Source organism: Perissodus microlepis, chromosome 18 (genome assembly GCF_051167445.1).
Source record: "Perissodus microlepis isolate ML-2025 ecotype Zambia chromosome 18, ASM5116744v1, whole genome shotgun sequence".
NCBI classification, from domain to species: domain Eukaryota; kingdom Metazoa; phylum Chordata; class Actinopteri; order Cichliformes; family Cichlidae; genus Perissodus; species Perissodus microlepis.
The window spans coordinates 11,721,770-11,746,314 of record NC_140478.1 but is presented as its reverse complement, the minus strand read 5'-3'; the positions used below and the strand labels follow the sequence as shown (position 1 = coordinate 11,746,314).

The 24,545-nt window shown below is 40.6% G+C and overlaps 1 protein-coding gene across 6 annotated transcripts in view; it reads left to right on the top strand.

The window, feature by feature from the left end:
- The window catches only part of st3gal3b (ST3 beta-galactoside alpha-2,3-sialyltransferase 3b), a 41,124-nt gene that overhangs the window by 4,183 nt on the left and 12,396 nt on the right, over window positions 1-24,545 (top strand). For 3 of the 6 annotated variants that reach the window (XM_084911687.1, XM_084911688.1, XM_084911689.1), the window contains exons 3-10: window positions 4,218-4,304; window positions 4,784-4,825; window positions 6,028-6,070; window positions 7,318-7,410; window positions 11,317-11,411; window positions 16,451-16,514; window positions 16,611-16,706; window positions 17,999-18,185. In XM_084911687.1, coding sequence (XP_084767813.1) covers window positions 4,218-4,304; window positions 4,784-4,825; window positions 6,028-6,070; window positions 7,318-7,410; window positions 11,317-11,411; window positions 16,451-16,514; window positions 16,611-16,706; window positions 17,999-18,185 — 707 coding nt within the window. The remainder of the gene's footprint in view (window positions 1-4,217; window positions 4,305-4,783; window positions 4,826-6,027; window positions 6,071-7,317; window positions 7,411-11,316; window positions 11,412-16,450; window positions 16,515-16,610; window positions 16,707-17,998; window positions 18,186-24,545) is intronic. The other 3 variants (XM_084911690.1, XM_084911691.1, XM_084911693.1) reach the window with 3 other exon arrangements.

Below are 24,545 nucleotides of genomic sequence, written 5' to 3'. Positions count from 1 at the left end.
TTTTAGCCATGCAGCTAAATTTGTTTTTATACTGATTCCAAAAGGAAAGTGTTTCAGTAGGAAGCCACGCATAGATTCTGTTCACATTTTTCATACATTATGACCTACTTTCTTGACTTGTCCTCATTGTTTTAACTTGGCCTTGTTTGTTCTTGGATCACTCAGCACTCTCACTATCAATGTCTTGTCCGTGAATCATTGATGATACAACCTTTTTGTTTTGTTTTTTTAATGGTCTGAACCTTGTTTGGCACCTCTGCTTTTCTTTTTTTAAGTTTGTCTAGTTGCCACGTGACGGTGGCTAACTCCCTGAGTCCAAATATGACGTTAAAGTAATAACTTTAAATAAAAGTAAAAAACTCATCTCTCTTATGTTGCATTACTGACAGATCACGTGATCAGTCAATGGTCCTGGTTGTCACAGTGCTTTTTTTCTTCCTCTTTTTTAACCAGGCTCTTCTGTTCTGTTGCAACATCTCACATTTTCTTGAAATTCAACATGAGCATTCATCATCTTAAAGTGTGAAATACAAAGGCGTTCAGCTTTGTACAGTTACCTTTGTAGGTTTGAAATTGTACAGCAGCAGTGTCTTCTAATAGGTTACGTATAAGGGTGCATGATGTGAAGAGAGTGAACACACTTCAGCAGCACACCAAAAGAAGATTGCAGGGGGAAATATTGGCTTTCCGTAGTGCTGTGATACCAGATGTTTGGCTTAAAGAAGGTCAAAGGGGAAACAAGAACATGTGGCTTGTCCCTCCCGCCCTCTGGCCTGGTCAGCTAAGCTGTGCTGTCGCAAGAGTGATCCCTCTCTTCACCATTATTGTCTTACAGTGCAGGACTTAGTGCTCCAGGGGCAAGTGTTATATGGAGACTTGATTATAAACATCATTAATACCATCATTTATTTTGTTTGTTTTTTGTACTGTCATGCATTCACTGATTTGTGGCATTGCTGTGCACTCTTTTTGGGATTTCAGCTGGGAAATACTGGGAAATTTTATTGGTTACATTTGTTTACATTTATTAAGAATCGGTTCTTTTACCAGTTTGCCTCCGCTGTTTTGACCGTGGGAATTTGAAATCAAAGTGAAGGCTGGTTTTGAACATGGGTGTGTGATCATTGTATTCAATTTCTCTTTATGTCAGCTCATGTGATTCTATTGTGAGATGGTTTCTAGTCGGTATTTTAACACGCTTCTTCAGCTGAGGTGGGGCCTGTACTGGTAATTGAGGTTCATAAAGCAGGGAAAGATTTTCCTTGTCTGGTTTCACTTATCCAAGCATGCACGATCCCTAAGTGGTCACATAATGGTGTATTTAACTTAGTAAGTCAGCACAGAGCTGTTCTACCTAGTTATGCATGCAAAAATATAAAAAAAGGCTCTGTTTTGTAGCATATAGGCAACCACAAGCAGAAGGGTGGATTGGCAAAGAGAGCAGCACGTTTGACAAACCAGGACACAAATACAATCTGAGAAATATTAGAAATGTTATTCGTATATTAGAAGAATACAGAAACATTAAAGGCTTAATAAACATATTAAAAAGGACTGTATGAATATATGTTGTGTGCTTTGTGTGATTAGTAAGACTGGAAAAGCGCTGAGGTCTATCTGAAACCAGGAAGGAAATGAAAAGGTTTTCTGTTAAGACTGTCAGTGTCACAGCCCTAATGGCAAGAGATAGTGAGGTCTAACTGCTATTTATACCTATGTGTTCTGTTACATAATAATGTGCAAGCATTTTAGCTGTATTTTTTCCAGTTCCAATTCCAGACAAGGTAAAAAACAAAAAAAAAACAAAACAGCAGGCCTATTTCTAAACTCTGTTTTGCATATGTCAGAGAAGTGCAAGGCTTGCGTGTTCTATCTTGGGAATTTGTATTAAAGGTTATAAAACAGTAAAATGGCATTGATAGCATATCTAGCGATTACAAAGTAAAATAATAAAGCTGCTCCCATAAATTTGTAATACTCAATAACTGCACAAAGGTTAATGATGGCTTGCAAGTAATACTTATGTTCACAAAATAGTTCATTAGGTGGTAGTTTTGTACACGTGGATCTGTTTACTTGAGCGTCACCTTCATCAGAGCAGGTTAGGTCTGCAGCAGAGCCAGTAACCATAGCTTTATCACCTTGTTATGCTTGTAATTGTGGCGCTCTGTGGAAATCCAAAAGTTTGTGTCCTCTGTTTGAATTCCTGTATCTGTTCTTGCAGCAGTGGGGCTGATTTAGTCTCTTAGAGGAGGTACATTGCTGCCTGTCCAGAAAATGGCACAGAGGGTACCCAGATTATCCCTGATGGATAACAGGTTATTCAAATACCCCTTCTTCACCACAGCCTCCAAAGTGTCCAGTTTGCAGCCAATCACAGAGCCAGCTCTGCTAATCACTTTGTGTAGTCTGCTTAAGCCACCAGCTCTGATGCCGCTCCCCTTACAGACTACCGCAAAGTACACTGCACTCACCACAGCTGAGTGCTAGAAAATGTTCATTCGCTCAGGTATTTTTACCCATCCTGTCCCGGGATAGACACAGGTCTGTAGACTTCAGAAGGAAGAGCACGGCTATCACTAACACATCCAAGTTCCAACCACTCCACAGTGCATTTCTGTGGATACCATCGGCAGGCATTGTACTGACCGTCTGAACAGAGACATCAGTCCCCTGTGGAAATCCTATACTGCACACCACCAAACCAGTCTCGCACATTGCCACCTATCTGTCATGTAGTCTGTAATGAATGAGATGGTGGACACGTTCACTGACATTTCCTAACATTTTTCTCTCAATAGCGGTGGCTGAGTAGTCTTAAATGCACTTGAGAAAACAAAGAAGCTGTTACTATATAGATGGGAGTAAGCGCCCATCCATTCCCCAACGTAGTCAGTATGCAGACTGCAGAGGGTGAGCATGACATTTTACACTCAGTTGTCCACCTGTTTTCTAACAGGAATTCAAAAGAGACTGTCCCTCTAAGAGTGTTCATGCTAAACTTATCTCAATTTTATGGATAATCTACTTACAGCCAACTTTGTTTTCAAGCTTACCAACAGCAGGGTCACTTATTATTGGGTTCCTTGCTAGTAACAAGAACACTACTTTAGGGTGCTAAATCACACTTGAAATTAACGTCTGTAGGGTGAGAAAAGAATGTGTACAGCACCAACTGAGCTGCTAACAGTTTCTCTGTAATTGCGGTAGCCAACATGCCACAGCTTTTAATCCAGATTACTTAAAGCCCAAACTCCATTAGATGAATTGAAAATGTTGTCTTGAATTTAACCCTCTTGTTTGTCCGAGGCATTCATAAGAATTTCTTTAAACTTTGCTCACAAATCTGTAAACCCATGCACTCACCTGTTCAATATAAAATTAATCACTACACATGTAGTAGATGTGGTCAAGAAGAATTCAAACTGAGCATCAGACTGGAGAAGACAGGTGAACGTGGCAGTTCAGATGGCAAAAGGCAGTCCAGTATATTTATTTTAAAATGGGATTCTCTCTGTCACTCTCAGTGCTTCATTAACAGTGAGCTCAACAGCAGCTCAAAGAGCATGCTCTAAATATCCCCAGCTTGATTTTCCGCCTCAGAGATAAACTTCTCTTGTCTCAGCGCTATAGTGATACACCTATACAGTTTCAGCCGGAACAGAGCCTGAAATTCGCTAATTGGCGAGTCTGAACAGTTGTGAAAGGCAGCAGCTCGGTTTTGCATACAGCCTGTTTTGTAAAAGAAAACATTTCTGCGCAGCAGTTTACATCTGTTTGGTTGAAAACCTTGTTAAAGGTCCTCAGACTTTATCTGATCTGCCAAACAAATTAAAATCACTTTTCTGTAAGAGGAAGAAATATGAAAGTATATTAAAATACAAATTAAAGTCAAAGTGATCTTCACTGCAGGCTTATCAATATTGCAAGCCCCGTCTTTAAAGTAAACTTCCTTAAAACCTATTTATATTCTTATCTGTATTCCGTGTAAGCCACTACTGAAGGATCGGGTTATATTTCCGTTTCCTTTCATTTCTGTCGCTGCCTCTTGTTTGTGCGCATCTGTTCTTGTTTGTGGCCACTGTTGTCTTTTTTGCTGAAGTAAAAGCATTTATTAATATATATTTAGGACCTTGTATATTGGTTGTTTGGTTAATAGTTGCCTTCACAGCTTTATCCTCATGATCTTATTTCAGTTTAACCCCTTTTGTTTACAGACAAAGATGCAGAAGAGCCGACTCTAGCCCAGACTAGAGCCCACAGTAGAGCCCAGACTAAAGGTGCTGAAGTGAAAAGAATTGCAGGTAGAGGCACTGGGACTCTGCCCACATATACTGGGTTACAGTTATGAAGCATTTTTTTTCTATTTCTCTCTTTTTTTCTTTTTTCTTTTTTTTTGTTCTTAATGGTTGAGTTGTTGAGGGGTTTAAATATAAATATCTGCTAACTTCACATCGCTTTCCATAACCCTTTTTTATGTCTCAAAACGGTTTTAAACCGTTTGTGCTTATTCATTCATCATACTCTCAATGTTCCAGTGTCCAAACAGTCATATAACCACAATGGAGTCTTGCTTTTAATTTTCTACTTCACTGGGCTTTCTGTCTTTATTCAAAAGATTGGAATTCACAGTCATAATTCAGCCCACTGGGATTAAAGCCACTAACCCCTCCTCTTTCTTACTCCGTAACTCCTGACATTTCCACTTGGCTTTATTTTCAAGTCCAATGCTGCCATGACAGAATGACTTCAAAAGGTGCTAACTGAGCCTTTTCTGTTTCAGAGTTGGAAATGGACAACAACGTGGGACAAATAGTAGGCTCAGGTACAGCTGCAGCCCCACCAGCCCAAAGTTTTACCCATCATTGTTGTCCCAGACACCATTTTAAAGAAAACCCTGGGAACCAACAGCCCTGTTAGGTTGGGAAACACGTGGCATTTTCAAAGAAGTCAGAGAGCTTTGTTTGCTTTTTCCAGTCTGATCTATTCCGAACCAAAAAAAGTACTTTGATTTTAGAAGTATCTTTGCTAAATTGATGAAACACTCATAACAACTGCAGGGGAAATGAACATGTGCTCAGCCATCATTCTCTTATGAAGGACAATACAACACTGCCCTCTGTTGTCTCAGTTTGGTAACAAACAGCAGTGAAACGGTCTGCATGAATTTTGGTGGATTATACTGTAAAGGGTTAGAAGACGTAAGATTTACTTACTGCAGGTTAAGATAAACCACTAAGTTGCTTTGACTCTGCCCTCTGGCTGCTGTTCTACAGATGTGTCACCCATCTTGGCTGCTAAGGCTAAGTTCCCTGCCTCCTGGGCAGTGCTTGGATCCTTCCCTTTCAAACCGTCAGACATTCCCATTACCCTTTTTCTTTATCTTTATTTTCTTTTATTCTCCAGCTTCTCTTTGACAAGATCCACAACTGCAGGTGTAATGCTTCACTATTCCTAATTTCCTCCATGCTAATGTAGTTACAGATTTTTATTTATTTATTTATTTATGTTTTTGGCCAGAAATGATCATAGCAAGTATTTTGCAGACCCAATCAGCTTTATTGCAAAGAGTCGGCCTGCAATGGAAACAAAGCTCCCATTTCACCTTAAATATGTTCCTCCTGGTTTTCTGTGCTCTCTCTCTCTTCTACCTCAACGCTTCACTAGGCACCTACTGGCTGTCCCTTTGGTTGCCCATAGGTGATCTCTGACTTGTTTTTCTAACTTTTATTTTAAACTCAACAGATTGTTTTGGCTGGCTTCTCCCTAACCTTGCTTGTTTGTCACAAATCCTTGATCCTAATGCTTTTGTTTACATCTGCCATATTGTTTCCCCCGTGAAAGCCGCACAGGTTGTTTACAACTACAGCTGCTGAGCTGTTAGTTGAATAGCTGGATGACTACATTAAGATGCCATACCTTTGTTGTTGTTCTGTTTTCTTATTGTGTTTTTTCTTAAATCAAAGTGGTTTGTGGGCTCTTGTGGTGATGGATAATTTCCATTTCTTTTTCCATCTCTGTCCCCAGTGTATGATAAGCAGGGCTTTCTGCTGCAGCTGGACACAAAATTGTGAGTACATCTCTTTCTAGTAAACACTTATGTCATCTATTATAACACATTTAGCTATTCTCCATCATCGTTTGCCACATTACACATGATGGATTCCCAAAACCGAATTCCCTTTTAGACTTTGACTCCATTAATTCAGCTGTGTTTTACATCTGTTATCACAGAATACTGCAGTCAGGCTTGATCAATGGGAAAACATGAAACATGAAAATGTAAACGTTTGGCCAATTAATCTAGCCTTATTTCTTCCCCCCTCCCCCCTCCTCTTTTTAAATAAACACACAGTGTAGGAAACACAGATGGTGACACGAGCACAGATACGATAGGTGGTCTGAGTAATAACTTTTGAAACAAGTGTGAATTGAGATGTAGGTCAGTTAGTGTTTTGTGTTTAGACTGGCTGTGGTTTGTCAGAGTAAGAACATGTTACAATAGATCATTATGCAGCTGTCATTGTGTCACTGTGTTTGTTGATGTGTGTATAATTCCCTGAATTGGTTTGACACATTGGCTCTAAACCACCATGGCAAGGTCCTTTTCTCTGGCCCTACGTTACCGCACAGGAATGAATGAGATGCTGCCATCACAGTCCACATCCACTGCAACCACAATGTCAGCACATGCTTTAAAGTGGAATTCACACGGGTTCACTTCATGTAATGCAGCCGCTTTCTTTACTTTATTGCAATTCATCTTGTAGCTCAGAATTAGTTTTGTGACTTGGGTCATATCTTAATGCGGGGTAGGCAAACTGATGGAAATACCCCAGAGATTTTAATTCCACTCTACTGCAAGTGATTGAAGAGGATTGAAATAAAGTCTGTTAGCATAGATGAGCTTCAGATTATGTGCAAGAAGGCCCCAGTCAAACAGTTTCTCCAGCCAACTTTGATTTTTGGACCTCACATAGTGCAAAGACACGGGCCCCCCTCTCTTTTCCCGTTGTTTATTTGAAGTAGAATCATGGCATACATCACATTATTAATGATCCTGGTAGTAATCGGGAGGTTCAAGCTTTACCACTGCCAGCATGATTATTTAAACAAGGCTTCTCTGCTTCGTCTTGCCACACACACAGGTGATATGCTGACTTGTTGCCGAGTTCCCAGCTAATTCCACAGCCCCATCTCTCCTGCAGATTGTTTGTCAAACAAAGTTTTTGAAGCTTTGAATTTGTCATTTTAATTGGCAATCAGTTATCACGATGTGTCTAATTAAGCTCTCGCTTTCTTCTTTTTAATGTACAGATCGCAGGAGTTAGAATACAAGTACGGCAACCTCAGCGAAGGAGTGTGCAAGCCAGGATATGCAGCAGCTAAGATGGCCACCATCTATCCTAAGTGAGACATTTCGTTTGGACTTTTTTTTTTTTTTTTTTTTTTTTTTGCATGTGAAGAACTAACTTTTAATGCAAAATCAAGATCTTTACGCATAGATAATGTTAACTGGATGTCAGCAAGAGAAACGCTTTTACTCAAGCATACAAACTTGCATGATGTCACTCCTCAAGCCAACTAGGCCTTAAGGGTTTTGAGTCAGTAACAGAGAAGCCCCTACATTCCTATCCAGTCTCCCCCAGTTTCAATCATGTTTCTATCATCTTCTCCCCACCACAAAACCTCAACTGTGTCCTTGTGATCCCCCATTACACAAAAGAACTTTTGTCGCCTAAGTAGAAGGTCTCACATCACTTCCCTATCGTGTTAAAGAGCCTTAGAGGCGTTCTGTGAACGCCACCAACCAGCTTCCTGTCTTGACTCATCAAGGGGTCTCTAATACCCAGCCTACACAGTCTATACAATCCCCAATAGTCCTCCTGATGTCATTGGTTCTTTTGATTTTTCACTGTCTCCACTTTGTCGTCCGTTTCAGCTCAGTCTATTGGACATTGTCCTTTTAGCGTTCTTGCGCAAGGGTAGTTTTCATGTTGCTAAATAATAGGCTGTGACACTAAAGTAACTACTTGACCTAGCTATTGGGCAAAGGAATATATTGAACCTCCTTTATGTATCGCCTGAAGCACCAAGTTTTAATCTACCTGTTCAGCATTGAATCCTGCTTGTTTGCGTGTGGTGGTAGAGTGGTTAGCACTGCAAGAAGTTTGTAGGTTTGAACCCTCTGGCCATTTGGGACTTTTCTGTTTGAAGTCTAAATGTTCTCTCCGTCTCTGTGTGGGGTTTCCTTACCACAGTACAAAAACATGCATGTTAAATTGTGATTGCAAATTGGCTTTAGATGGGAGCGTGTTAGCAACATGTTCAAGGTGGGCCCCGTCGGTCGCCCAGTGACCGCTGAGATGGTCTCCAGAGATCAACGTCTCCATACATGGATTCATTTTATTAATTTTTTGTGGTATGTTTTTTTCCTTAGTTAAGAGATTGGAGTGGAAAAAAAATGGAAATGGTAGTGACACATAGGTGCAATCTATTGTGATCCCTGACAATCATGGGCAGCCACTGTGAAGGTTTGTACAAGTTTGACTTCATGGTTTTGCAGTAGGTGACACACCAGTGTTGATACCCAGAGGCATGCCATTCTACTAAACTGAACAATTTGTGACTAGCTCTCAATTCCCATACTTAACAGTCGTAGTAACTTGTTACTCTGCCGTGCCATTTATTTTCCAACTTTTAAATTAAAAGTAGTAGTATTTAATTGAGTCTATTAAAGGTATATGACCTACAGTGGCTCCAAATGCTCTAAATAACACCATCAGCTGCCCTGTGGGCTATAAATTGTAACTCTTTTTTAATAAGATGGACAAAGCACTTTGTGCCACTGCCCTCTACCTATATGAGAGGCTATGATTTAACAATGTCCTCCCTGGTAATGACTTCCTCTCATCAGCCGCACGTGTCGGATCAAAGTTCTGTTCAACACAGAAAACCCCTGGGAGCCCACTGATTACTACCACCTTCAACCCAGTCTCTCACAGGTCAATAAGCACAATTAATGCTGCACTTAGTATAAGTTTGTCTGTATGCTCATTTGTATAAATAAGTGTAAGTGTACAGCCAAATGTACACAGTTGTGCTGTGTGTGTGTTTGGTCGTGATTTATTGTCTCCTGTGTGGAAGGGAAGTCGGCTGTTTAACATCTTATCTGTTAGCGTTCTTTATTTCTGCCTGCTTTGTACGTTTACCATTAAAATATTCTCGTTAACAGTTTGTGTGAATTGGTGTGGACGACAGTTCGACAGTTAAAGAAAACCTACTTAACCTCTAGCAGTGAGGTCCTTTGGCTCTCCATCTAATCATCATCTGCTTCCTCCATGTTTGTCTTCTTCTGAAGCTCCTTGCCCTGCAGTCTCCAATTTATTTTACGCCCCTCCCCTCACCCTCTCCTTTCCCCCAAAACTGTTTGTATTAGAGCCCTAAATCAAGTGTTGGCAGTGAACTCGAAGTGGCACGGTTATGAAAATATTGCCTGTGAGAGATGGACCCAGCAAAGGAAATGAGCACAATGCATCCCTGCCTGTTGGCTGTTTTTGGGAGCCCTCACTACTTATTTAACAACAAGCAGCCCCCTGTCTCTCTGCTTGGTCAGGATGTCAGTGACTGACTGTTGGTCAGGGCTCACTGACTTGTAATGGTCCCGTGTTATTTATAGCCCCATGTGGCCTCAGAAGGCCCAGGTTTAATGAATCTCCATTTGTTTTGCCTGGACACAAGTCTCTGAGTGTGCATGCCCCTGTCAGGCGAGGTGAGTCAAGGTGGAGAGAGAGCCATACATAACTACCTCTAGTCGCTCGCTGGAGAATAATGAGGATTTCAAAGAATGATTACCGTGCTTGGAAGAGGCTGAAGCTTAACCGGAAGGTCTCCCAATAATGTCAGCCATGTTTGGTCATTGTGTCTCACATATTTCTTGTCAACCAGTGGCAGTGTTATTTTATGGGAACAAGTATTCAAGGGTCGTGCTGAGACACAGAGCTGTGATCGAGCTTGTGAGTCTTTTCGTGCTTCCATAGTTTGAATGCTGTTTGTCGGCTCCAGGAGGAATAATTTACAGCTCTGTGTGTTTATTGGACAGGTGCATCAGCACAATGCAACACTTATATTGCTGGTGGTCTAGTTCTGGGGAAGAGGTGCAATAAGCACTCTGTAATGTAATCTCTGTATTTCTTTAGAAATTAACTAAAGATGTACACCAGTTTGATAAATCTCCTTAACTTTGTCTTTTCTGTAGGGGTGTCACGATGCTTTTAAGTTTGACACAAAATGTTAGGCAGCTTGTTAAAGAACAGCACATCCATAGAGCTCCATCCATGTAAACATCAGAGGAGAAACGACACAAACGGCTCCTTGCTCCTTTTTCCTCTTGCCTTGCATCCCTCGAGCTTGACAGCGGGTTATAAAAACACACATCCATCCCGAAGCTACACTTGCAAAAGTGGCACATAACCCAGCGCTAGGGTCACAGGCGTTACTAAGAGGAAATGACTCCTTTTTGATATCGGAGCTGCAGTTAATCAAAGAGAGACACACACGCACACTTCTATAGCCACACAGGATAAGGAAGAGGCGATGGTGGAAGTAGCGGGTCGTGGGCCATTAAAAACATTGGCCAATGGGGTGTTTTTGACTATCAGGCCTAATTTGTTTTCTAATGGGACTGACATTTTGTTCTAGCCATTTCAACTATGTATTCTGTCGTGGGTAAAACAATTTTTTTATCAACCCCTGAAGATTTATCGTGTCTCTTCATTGAGAACAACATCCTCCACTCTAATTCAGTCTTGCTTCAGATCGTTAGAGGAAAAAACCATTGTGACATGAGTGTTGTTTCAGACAACATCATGTGTCAGATGTGATTTAGGCCCTGGAGGAGAGGTTATGTTGACGGGTTATGCACTGCAACCTCTTAATTTCTATCACCTGCTTAGATTTGAGCTGTTGTGCTAAGGTTTGTGGAGGCTTTGCTCATTTTAGGAAGCTCTTACAGGGTGTGGGGAGGGGGTGCGGGGATGCTAGGTTTAATGATGATGGGACATAAAAATTCAGTTATCACCTCCTTGGTAACATAAACTTTATTATCCCAAGTGTAGTGAGGATTACGAGAACCTGCCGGGCCGTCGCATAGAGCGACGGAAACATTGATAGATTCAGCACACAATAAGTAATTGTTGAAAGTTTGTAACAGGAGCTGTTATACTAAAAATACTGGATGTTACAGCATTGGTGTTTTTATCTTCTGTATCTCTGCTAATGAGAACCATCTCCACTTTTGTTTCTTCTTTCTTACAGGTTTACGAAATTGGCGCCAATGTTTCTTGATCGAAACTTCAAACGGCTATCAAAAGTCAACAACTACTTACCTCCATTCGGCTTTAAAACGCAAGGTAAAGCCATTCATCACAGTTGACCCTCCACTAGTGTGTATGTTTACTGTGGATTATAGTAATTATATGTTCTGGGGTTTTAGAAGGAGTTGCCCATAAAAACAGAAAGAAGCTTTGAGATCCTGACTTTTTTTTGTGGTTCATGCTTCTCTCATGTTTTCCCTGATGCATGTCAGTCCTTCATTAGACCATTGTCTTCTAAATATCTTCATTTCTAGCTCTTCAAGTTTTGGTGTAATTTTCTATTTCTTTGTGTGTGTGTGGGGTGTGGGGGGGCAAAGCCACACAGGACAGCTATTTTCACGTTTCCCCCCCTCTTTAAATTAGACGCCAAGCTTAAGCCATAAAGATTGGTGGAGTGCCCATTTAAAGTAAGACTGAGCATGTGTTCGTTTGCCACTGTTAAGTTTAGAGGCTGTGTGGGAGATTGATGCCTGATGTAGTGCAGTTTTGTGCCTGTAGTGCCTGGTAGCTCAGATATGAGCCAACAAGCTTTGCGTGTTTTCAGTATTAATCAACATCATATTCTGGCTTGCCAATATTTTATTTTGTTCAGTAGAAGCAATGACATTCTTTATTTATCGGGGTTTTATCACTTGGCTCCTCATACTGTTTGTACTTGGCTACAGTCAGTACATACCAACCAACAATTTCAAAATGTCTCCTAAGAAGTTATTTTAACAGTTCAGACTGAATTTCCACTTGGTTTGTTTTGTATGAGTTGTTGAGAAAATCTGAGATCTAAGAAAAATAAGGCTCATTATTTCCTCTGTGACTTAAAGAATTTCTTTTTACCATTATTGCAAAGTTTGTATTTTGGACATAATATATATAATATGGAAATAATGTATTTTTCCTTTGCATGTTTGTTTGTTGCATATTATTTTTGAAAAATGGATAATTATTAATAATTATAGTCTCCAAATAATAATGCAAGCACAGAGTGTTTACAAATTCCCAAGATGAGTTTCTGTTAAGATTGGAAAGGGTTGCAGACATTCATTTACAATAGACACAAGAAACTGAAAGACATTATTTTGGGGGGGGGGGGGGGGTTAAACCTTTTTAGATCAGGCTCCCAGGTCATGCTTTTAGCTCTGATGCTAATTGGTCTTATATCAACCTTTGTTTAGTTAAAGCTAATCTCCAACAACACAGTCTTCTTTCTCTTGAAGGTGAAAAAATATGTAACTGGTCACTTTAATCACTTTGAGTGATTAAAGTCTTTTTGGAAGCAAGTCTTCTAATTTGCAGATGTAGATGGACAGTTAATTTGAGACCAAGCCCCTATAAATAGACTGGAACGTATAAAGTGCTTTTCTATTCGAAGCACTCGAAAGTCTTTTACTACAAGCCTCTTTCACCCAATCACAGGCAGTTTTTTTTTCTATGCCAACCTGTCTCTCTGATGGATGCATCAGGGACACCTTCAACATAATGCCCAAGGATACTTTGACATGCAGACTGGAGTGAAGGAAACCAACAACCTTCCGATTGACAGATGGCCAACTCTACCTCCTGAGCCATTGCCGGAGGTGGAGAGTGTCAAAACTGCACTCACTAAGCTGTAGTTATGGAATTGCCAATCAAATCCAAAATTTGACTCTACCTACATAGGTACTCTCCCAGCACTCTAGCTAACAGTCCACAGTCCACAGACTTGGTTATTACTTTAACTGGTGATTCTAAATTGTCTGTAGGTGTAAATGTGACTGAATGGTTGCTTTCCCTAGGTTTTTGCCCTGAAATGGACTGGCAACCTGTCCAGGATGTACCCCACTTTTTGCCCCCTGACAGCTGGGAAAGTCTAGTACCTATAGCCTGAAATTAAAGAATACTTGCTTTACTGCCTTCACAGCCAGCGAAGCATAACATGGTAATACTGGTAATGCTCTCACGGTATAACATTCATAAGTATATGATAGATTTTTATTTTTTATTTTTTTTAGTATTCTCAGGCAGTCAGTCCAACCTCCGCAGACTTCTGTGTTTGTCGTAACCTTTCAAGTGATTTACATTTATTTGCTGGATGAACTCTATCTTGGGACCGGAAAATTTGATGTCTTCTAACACTCCAACGTTAGCATGTCCGCACACAGTGTTTGCACTTGTTAACTGACCTTAACACACTCCAGCACTTCAGATATCGAACAAGTACACAGTACCATGGGAACCTAAGAGATAACATTAATCTGTCTTCACTGGCGTGCTCTGTCACATTTTCCAATACTTACAAGCAGAAGGTAAAGGGAATGTTACCTTTGTGCTCTGTCAAGTTCTCCACCGTCAATTGAACGTGTACTCATGTACACACACAGCCACAGCTATCAATAGAGCGCTCCCTGTGTGAGTGTTACACCTGGTTTCTGTTTTCTCCACGGACTGTGATGGCAGTGGGGTTTCCCTTTTAGTGGTACTCATGTGGAGAGATGATACGTGTGGATCTTGAATAGAACTCCACAAAGGATTCCAAATTGAGACCACGGAGTAGCGCTGGTGGGTGGGAGTTTTATTTTTACTTTTTATTCTGCCAAGAAGTATCTTTGGGACACATCAGCTATAGCCTGAAGAAGGAAAAATAAACGTTAAGCTGCCCTGATTTGGTTTCCAGGGGGGAATAAAGCTACACTGCCAGTGATCGCTCAAAATTCAGGATTAATTTAAATTTTGAATGAAAATCTTTTTAAATATCTTATTTCTGCAGTCTAAAGTGGACTTCTTTTTAAACTGTTAATAGACTGGAGGAATTTTGTGGTGTGAGGGTGTTGAACCATGAGTTTATAAATTCCTTGCAGTGCTATTTTTGGAGAACCTGTTGGGAGGAAAGGATGTGATTTGTTGTTAGTTGCTTCTGTACGTATCCATGCTTGTTTCCAGCTGTTATATTTAGTTTGGGACATTAACTTTTTTTTTTGTGTATGTGTGTAGGGATGAACTTTTTCTTAACACCTGAAAACTGGATCGTCATCCAGTTTGGTGTACAAATGATCAGAGAAGCTAATCTATCTTTGCAAATACTGATCCAGGGTTAGAAAGCTACAGCAGACTATTTAAAAACTGTGTCCTCATCAGGCAGCTCCACAGTTTTACAAGTAAAGGAGTGATGTCCCTGCACTATTGGTGCTGTTTTCATTCTCAGCATGTCCACCAAATGAAATCACACCGACCGTTATGCAACTTTACACTTAGTTAGGAGGAAGCACAATTAAGGCAGCCAGACTGTGAGCTGCTGCCAAAGACTTGAACACATCTCACATTTGCAGTCATTAGCAGTTTTTTTTTCTTCTTTTTTTTTTTTTTTCACAGTTGTTAACTAATTTATCAAGGATAGTGATACTTTATCTTTGTACTGCAGATAAAATTTTGGCCTTTTTTTTTTTTTTTTTTTTTTTTTTTTTTGCGATCATCTTTCTTTCATCACAGGATTTGTTGTAGTGTTTAGTCTCCACTCTTTCCAGCAAAGTGTCTGTGTTTATGTGTTATGTGATGCTTCTGCTATTCGCCGGTGTTGCCAGTAAAGATTTTTAACATTTCAAGAGTTCCACATTGGACTAATGTCTGCACTTGCAGCAATTTGTCTTTTGGCACTACCACAAGACATGCTTTGCTGAAAGGGTTTACCGCAGGTACTTGAGCAATTAGCTTCCATGTTGTCCTCTGAAAGAGCACACTACCCATTGTGATTTTTCACTTTTCACCCGCTCGGATCCAGGTGTGGTCCTCGGCCTTGTGTTTATGCTGCTCAGGGTGATACTTGACGCCAGACATTGACACTACATCCAAACAATAAGCTGTGGCTCTGCTCGCCACTCTTCACTAGGTTAATCATTAGGATTGTTAGACAGTGTGGATGGACTATAATATGTCTTACAACCTGGTTTGAGGCCCCAGTCTAAACGCTCAGTCTGCAAAAAGAGGCCAAGAGAAACGACAAGAGTGAGAGTAAAGGCAGATGGTGTGCTGCATTATGAATATAATAAATGAAATAGAATGCTATAAAATAATGCCAGGCTTTTTGTGTTTCTTTTAATTTTTTTTTAAACGATGAAGATGCGAATTGAGGACTTTTTTTAAATTTATTTTTTAATCACAGCTGTTAAATCCATGTAGTTACAAATTCCTGCAAATGTAAGATGAAACAAAAATAGGTGCAACTCTAATGGAATCTGCACATTTGGGATGTTGAAGAAGATGAGTTATAAATATAAGAGGTCTAAAAATGGTCAGGAGGAAGAAATGCATGCAAGATCTAATGCTGGAGCTATGACTCCAGCACAATAGCCCGTAGAACATGGCAGGAATGCACGCTATGGCTAAACATTGCCGTTTCTCAACCTGTGATCAGAGGGGTGCTAGCCATGCAAGGAGACGAGTACAACACCGGCCACTTAACCAGGAGAATGTGATTGTTTGAAAACAGCATTCCACTCTGAGTGCTTTTATGGCAGAGTTTTTACATACACACGCATACCATCCTTAACTCCGTATGGCTGTTTCTCTCAGATTCACTCCTCTCCAGAATACAACAGCTTCCCCCCCTGTAATCCCCATCACCACTATTCCTGAGGTTCACTGGTCACTCCTTATCTATGAGTGAATAAACGGAGGGTGGTGTTCTCTCTTCCTGTTTGAAGACCACCTAGATTGTTATATCTCGGGTGGTATGTTGAAATCTTTGGCAGTCTGTTTGGCCTTTAAAAGTGTGATTTCCCCCAGTTTGAGCTTTTCAAATATGTCATTTTCATTATTTGAGAACATCAACTCGTCTTTGGAGCCAGAAGGACGTTCTGAGCGCTTAAACTGACTGACTCTGATGACAGAGCTCCATTTCTAGTGCCAGATTAGTAGATGGAGTATTTTAATGTTTGATACATGGAGCATCATTCACTGCCGAGGTAAAAATTATAAGCTTGGCAATGAATTTCACCCACATTTTGCATTTAATGTACTCATGGATGAATTTTTAATGGGGATTTATTGTAGTATGGAGGTTCTGTCCTGTCTTTAAAATCCTGCTTTGTTTTCTTCTTTCTCTACAGAGAGAATAATAGACAGCATTTTGACTATAACAAAAAATTACGGGCTGGGAGAGGAGCTTGACAGGTACCTGCACCCTACTCGTCAGCGTCAACATGAAGTCTCTTTTTGTTTCCTTGTTTCTTCTTAATATGACTAATGTCTGGCTGTCCTGCCTTCCAGTCTCAGCTGTAAACGATGCATCGTCGTGGGTAATGGTGGGATCTTGTCCAACAAGTCTCTGGGGTCCCGAATAGACGAATACGATGTGGTGGTCAGGTAAGATACCAAAATAAAAGGGATTCTGTATAACAGCAGTGTTCTGTATAAGTGTTACGGCCCTAGCAGGGCCTCCTCCTGAAGGTGCCTGTGTGGGCGTGTCCCACCACCCCTTCTGCCTGAGGTGCCACCTTTCCCTTTTACGCAGCTTACTCTCGTCAATAATTAAGGAGATTTAAGCCCAGGGAAAGGTGAGCTCTGGGCCAGAGTGCCATTAGTGTGGTTACAGCTAGTGAGCTGTGTGTTTGTGGTGTTTGCAGCTAGTGAGCTGTGTGTGTGTTTTTGGTGGTTTTCAGCTAGTGAGCTGCTCTTTCTTTTTGGCTTACGTTTTGCTTTATTGACCAACGCCTGAGTTTTGTTTGTTTTCTTAAATGGTGATAGCGGCTTGTCCGTCTCTTTTAGTTAGTTTTAATAGAAACTTTAATAAAACTCTTTAATTTAACCCTTATGCCTTCTTGTCTCCTTTTTCTGACCCGGGCACTTTTTGTTACTTCCCCCTCACCGCCTAGACCCCTCAGGGGAACGTAACAATAAGTTAAATAGTGTGAAGGTGGTTTTTTTGTTTTTTTGGGGGGAGGGGGGCCTTGGACAGCTTGAATTTTTAGTTGAAGGGAAGAAAATGTCTTCTGCATCATCAACACATGACCAAATAGGAATGCATGGTTGCTTCAGTGAGCTGGGAATCGGTATTGTGGAATATCGAGAAGTCTCTGCTCTATTTTTTGTTATTTGGGGGGGACTCGGTAACATACTTTGTTATGACCTTTTGTTATGCATACTTTATACACTGCCTCCACCTGACATCAGAGCTTACTGCAGGCAGACGGGCATTCCCTGGAGTGGAGTGGACTGTGAACTCGCTTCAGCCCACAGGCGAGCACAGCAGCCCACTATTCAGCTAAACGAGCTAAAGATGAAAACGGGAAACTCCAAAATAAAACAGGATGTACTGTTACCTTTAGTGACTGTGTCTGAGAGCTCAGGTTGAACTTAACGTTCCACTTGTTTCCAGAATGACTGTGGCTTACCCAGATGTTGGCAGATGTTAGCTCTTGTGATGAGGTTGCAAGCTGGGTTTCCCTCTGGCCAGTCTTTATGCATAGACCCAGCTTATGCTTCAGCACTGCATATGTGCTTATGTGTCAGCTGAACCTTCATGTGGAGGTTTTGCTTTCTTTCTGTTTGCAGACGTGCTGTTTTATCTAAATATCGAAAATAATAATCCTGTGCTTTTCACTATGCTTTTCTTAAGTTCCTGATTCCACCCTTTGTTGTCTTTCTTGCGTTGACAGGTTGAATGAAGCTCTAGTAAAAGGTTATGGAAAAGATGTAGGAACCAAAACCACCATAAGGATTACATATCCAGAGGGTGCGATCCAGAACCCAGAAAACTACGAACAAGACTCACTTTTTGTTCTATCTGCTTTCAAACCACTTGATTTCAAGTGGCTCAGACAAATGGTCTACAAGGAGAAAATGGTAAGGACATATTTGGGGGGGGGTGTTTTGTTTTTTGGTGGGGTTTTTTTTTTTTTGGTTTTTTTTTTTGTTTGTTTGTTTGTTTTTTTTGTTTGTTTGTTTTTTTTGTTTTTTCTTCCAATGAATGAAGGTTGAAATCTTGAATTTACAAACACAAAACATGGAAGATATTTGAACTACTTGAGTATTAAAATATAAATGGATCCAAAATGCAAGCAGTTTTTATAGAACAAGATTCCTGCTTATGCTTGCATTCACTTACATTCCTCACTCTGTATTTGTTGGTTTGATCAGCACTCGGCTGAATTATTGCGCAACAATTTTGTCCTCCTTTGAACGTCTATATCAGAGCAGTATAATCTATAATCACATCCTCCTGATTACCTTCTGTGGAAATCTAAACCACTTTGCAAAAGAATAAATAAGAATACACATAACTATGCCATATACTACACTAATATTGGGAATGTTTTAGATGATTTAAATGCTTAATGTGGAAAGGACATTCAAGGAAAAATGACCTTATTTTTTCCCTTTGCTTTGCCATGTAACAAGCCTATCGCATGTCCCATGGAATATTAGTATTGGCACAGTTAATTGACAGGTTATGAGTTGCCCTATTAATCTCACAGGGTCAGACTGAATGGCCCAATTGTGTCTACGTTATCTAAGAAAGTATTACCGAACATGGCTGTCTTTTAATGCCTCCTCTTCTCGTTTTGTCCTTTTGTTAGAAAAAAGCTCTCCTAGCACTTTAATTCTGTTCTTGTTGAGCAGTCTATAATATATCTTTGACTGGGATTATTTTGAATCCACTTAGCTTAAGGACAAAGGGGCTGCCTCAAAGTATTTAAGGGAACATACTAGAGCCTCCCTTTCTTTTCTTTCCCCCCCCCCCCCCTTTTTTTTTTTAAGTTGTAGCATGTTTTATATCTTTATGAATTTACATTATTGCTGAGTGCTTCTATAAAGCTCCACATATGCAGTGTTAAGCAAAACCAATCCTCCCTCCTTCTGTGAGGGGAGGCCACAAATTCACCCACAAAGGGCAATAACTTGACTTGATTTTAAATTTGGACAATTTCCCCTTTAAGGCCATTCTGTGCACCATTGCATCACTTCGAGCACTCTTCCTAGGTTTGAATCGCTCCCTGGCCACTTGCATGCACACTGAAATTTCAGTTGTCAAAACAGCAACACTTCCAAAGTGGTGTTTATACACCACTTTGGAAATAGTCATTAGTTATTATTAATCCATGGCTTTCTTCCACAGTGTGCCTTTTATCGTGTCTCCCTGCCTGGTCTCACTTTGGGGGTTCTCTCTCTTTTATTGTAGGGTCTTTACCTTACAATACAAAGCGTCTTGAGACGACTGTTGTTGAGATTTTGGCGCTGAATAAGTAAAATTTAAATGGATTTGTGAGAAAGGACAGACATACAGAGGTGTGAGTGGTTAGCATGCTTCTGGTCACACTACTGACCTTTTGGGTTTGGACTCTGTGTGCTTTCTCTAAACTACAGTTTGGTGTTCAGGTCGTAGCTTTAGTGTCTGGCTCCAGTGATCATCCTCGACATGAAAGCTGCATCAGTTTGACACAGAAGTTGATGTTTGTCTGTGGTGAAATCTAAAAAGAGCACATGCAGGTGGTCATATTGGGATTTCCAGTGAGCAATCAAAAAACTGTGAGCACAGGAAGTGGTGCAAAGGTGCACACAGAGGTCTCCTGCGTGGGGAGGAGTGTTGAATTTAAAGCAGATGTTTGTTTGTGTGGGTTTTGGTTTTTTGTTGTTGTTAATGTTGGTGTTGTAAAACTCACATATGTAATTTTATTAAAAATCAGAGTAGGGAGTGTATTTTTAAGCAGTCAGAATAATCAAATTATTTATTTTTGTTGTTTTGTTTTGGAAAAAAAGTCTCATCAGAAAACACAGGATTTGGGAAACCTGCTTTATTATCTGACACAGCCGAGTGAATTTCAGAGACCGTATCCCAGCTGGAATTTTTACAAGGCGGCTTTTGTCAAAATAGAAAGTCACAAGTGGAAAAAAACAGAATAAGGGTGGGTGGGTGGGAATGGACAATACAGTTAGGGTATGGCATAACAAACTGAAACAAAGTAGTAGTGTGAATTTTGGTTAAAGGACAAAAGAAAATGGATAGGTGGAAAGGATAATGTAAAATGGAGTAAAGGGTTAACATCTGAGGAAAGGAGAGTGAGTAGTGGAAGTTGACCGTAAAGTAAAATAAAATAAAACTGCTTTCTTGGCTGGCTTATGGCGTCTTCAGCCTTTGATAGTGCCCAGATTTTTGTGGCGTGTCAGATGGAGAGGACAGTGAAAATGGCTGCCTGGATAATTGATCTGGCCCCCGGCGTCTGACTCAGTCCTCTTTGATCTGCTGAGGAAGGAGGAATGCAACTCATGCGTTAATTATCAGGAAACAGAAATATCATCAGTGTCTTCTGTTTTGAGGCTCGATGACAGCATGGCAGGATAAAACTGACACATGTGCAGACACCCATGTTTGACCTCCAGAAAACAGGAACATAATGGGACACGCTATTTATATGGCAGGAAATCGAATGCAATTCATCTGTACTGCCATTCTAGACAGTTTGCTCCATTTTTATTTTGGCAGCTTATGCCCTTGAAACTCTTTCAGTGTAAAAGTAATCCATGAACGGATATCAGTGTAGTGAGGTGGTTTATAGAATTACAATCCAAAAAAAAAGCCCCTCTAACTGTTCAGGCTTGTTGCTAAGAGTCTACAGTCCTAGAATAGCAGAGTCGGTCAGTTGTGCAATCTGTCGGTTTAAACTGCTTTGGTCCAGATGTTAAATGGGCTGCCTTCCTCATTAGTGCTGACCGTTGCTCCCCGGTAGAGTCTCAGTGGTGGTAGGTGTTGTTATGACTGTAAGCCGATGTGTTTAGGGAATGCTTTCATTTGACACTAGTTTCGAAAGTTGTGTATAATAAGTAGCACGTCACGTTGGTTTAAATGATAAATGAACTGTCTGCAGCAAGCTTTTATGTGCTTATTTAAAAATGCATCACACAGGCATTTAATTTGTTTGCTCACATTAAACTATTTGGTAAGAAGATGCAGCATATACCTTTAGTGAAGCATGAAGCTGCTTGTGTTACTAGGAGAGCAATATCTGTTTGCTGTTGGATTTTCTGCCTTGGCAGCAACATGAAAGAAACCCGTCAAAAGACCGATATCCTGTCTTCATTGTATCTCATTCACTAGCAGCAGGAAAAATGCAGAGTAAACACCAAGATGTTTTTATCTGCACGTTTGATTTCACCTCCCGTGATCTCAGGAAAAACGTTCCTAAAAAAAATAATTGGAATAATGAATTTTTTTAAATATATGCGTGCTCATTATTTTAAAACCATTTTTCTTTACTTCTTCTTCTTGGAGCTGGAAGGGATGAAAAACCTTTTTTACTTGCCTTCTGTGGTTATGAAAGCAAGTGTAATTTTTTTTTTTTCTGAAAGGTTAGTGGGTGGTGCGCAGTTCCGAATGACTCATCTAGCCGGTGGTAAATGTGCTGGACTATCCTTCATTTATTGCAGATTTTCATGAGCCTAGAGTGCAGTCTTGGAAAGCTGGCCAGAATACAAATTAGCAAGACAGTTTCCCAATCTGTTATTTAGAGTTTCGGACACTTCGACAAACACGCAGACGCACGCAAAGAAATCCAGTCGTGATCACATCTAATCCTTCTTCCTAATTGTGCCTGTCCTTTTTAATACATACACAGTCCCAAAGCATCACAAAGCTTCCAATTTCCCTTATCCCTCATTGTCTACCTGATTACAAGCTAACTTTCTCACTCTGCCTTAAAATTGGACCCCACAACGGCAACAGGCTGGTTGATTGCCACATTACATGCTGTTTACACATGTGCTCAAACGCGATTTCCACGATTGCTGATATAGGTTTTTTTTTTTTTTTTCTCTCTCCTGGGTCTAATTTGCAATTTTTTCCCCCTTCATGCACAGTGTGCACTCACAGTTCATGCACACACAGCCTGCATGTGTTTGTATATGTGGGGATATTTTTAAACAGATCCAGTGAAAGATATACAGCCGGTGGTAAACACAGGGTTTGAAGGTGGAGTGTCGGTGTTCTATCTCTCCTGTTTGTTTACAGGAGCTTTCGCTGCTGGCTGCAGGGCAGAGAGATAAATGATGGATGCAGACAATTTGTCGAAGAAAGTACTTCTCCTTTAATAGAAATGCCGCCAGGGGTTCTTATTCCAAAGTAACAAAATACTAGAGTGTAGCCAATATTTCTGTCTTTTGGTAATGCCAAAAAAATCGAGTGTAGCTAAAAAATCGAGTCTCTAGAATGGCAAGGGTCTCCACATTATTGAGAAATTTAAATGTAAATTCCCGATGGCTGGAATACTGGTGTGAGCCAGTGAGCTGTGTCACCCCGTGTGGTGCCCAGATTTTTGGGTTTACATACTTGTCATTTTATCCCAAAAAAGTTTATTGCAACCCTTTCACTGTGGATGAACTGCAGGAAGGTATATGGCGCTTCTTTTAAGCCCAAACATCTGTGGAGAATCCCCCAGTTGCATGCATACATGCATTCATAAACATTTACATACTTGTAAACATGGATTCTGAACGTGAACCAAGTGACTAACGTGGTGTCCGGATGTCACTGATTGCCACGAGTGTTGTGTTTCAGAAGTGCTTCACCTACATAGCCTGCTGCGATTTACACTGGGACCTGTTGTACACTGGGTTCCTTTGGTGCTGTGTTCCAATAGAGTGGATGTTGATTAATGATGTATTTATGAGAGTTTAAGGCGGCCTATGAATTGTCAAAAGGTCACCAATATATATATATTTATAATGGCACTGCTTGTGATCTTTCAACACGTCACCTGTTATTTCCCAGAGACTTTGCTGCACCTGCTGGTTTTAAAGGTTGTAGTGTTGTGAAGCGGTGAAGCATTGGCACGATTTTCATCTTTGCAATCGTGGAAGTTTGGAGATTTGTGCTTCCCATACCGAGTAACCTCAGAGAGACCAGGAATCGATCAATCACTGTGACCTCAGTGGGAGGAGAGGTTGTGGTATGTGTCAAGAAAACAAAAAACACAAATCGGGGACCGCTTCAGATTCCCTCCTAAAAACAAAGAGGGGGAATATTATAAGTGGACCTTTAGTAACTGTAATCCCCTGCTGCGCACCTCCAGGTTTTACTGCCTATCTCTCTCCATTCAGACATTCTTGCACAAATGGCTCCTCTTCAGAGGAGCACTTAAGTGGTAAGACACTACCACTTGTAAACTCAGAGGCCTGACATGTACACAGTGCTAATGACCTCCAGGCAGCTGTAATTGTGATTGTTCGCAGTTTGGGGCTGCCGTTTCGTTTTCAAAATTGCTTTAAGTCGGCCCTCCGGAAATTCAGTCCACCTCGTCTGAGCCGTGCAGCTCCACGGCACACAAACATCAAACACAACCACATTCTTGCTCGGTAAGTTTACAGGATTGAAAAACTCCAAAAAGTGTTACGTTTGTCAATCAGGGAAGTAAGGCCATTCGTTGCTATTGAAGCAATACTCTGAGATCAATCTGAAGAGTAGTCACATGTAGGCTGAAACTGAAAACCGCTTCTGATGACGAGATTGTTTGGTTTCACTGCTTGTGGCAGATGGTTTACGCTGAAGGCATTTAAAGCCACTTGTAGTAACCCTGCAAACGTGAAACCTTTTTCCCTTTATCCCTCATATTTCATTGTTGTTCCGTGTGTCTGCACTTTTTACTCGGACCCCCAGAAGCTATAAACTGAGCTGGCTGTTTCACTTAACACAGCGGACCACTTTAGTTTTAAGGTGAGTTCAGTTTTGGTTTGGGCTGGAAGCCACAATGAAACCAAAGCATGCTAAAAACTCTCAATGCAAGGCTCTAAACCAAAGCTGTTGCTTTTTTGAGCCTTTTTATGCAAGGACACAGGATACATACCATTATGTTTATGGACAGTCTAATTTAGGTATCTCACCAGCACATGATCTTAGTTACCTTTTTTGAGATTTTTAGCTCTGTTGTTAATGACCTTTTTCCTTGTACCATTCCTTTTTTGCTTCACTTTTTCCATTTGTTTGATCCTTTCCATCTTTAGGCTTACAGTAGGACTTCTTCTCATCCTGTGGCACGCTTTAATCCTCTGATTCAAGCTCCCTTTTTTTTTTTTTCTTCTTCTTTAATGGTTTATGTAATTGTGATTTTTCCAGCAGCTTTGAAATCACAAAACAAATACACTTAGCCTTTGTAAGGCTTCAGCTCAAGCTGACAAGTTACCTGTACTCTGCCATCTACTTTAATCGTACATGCT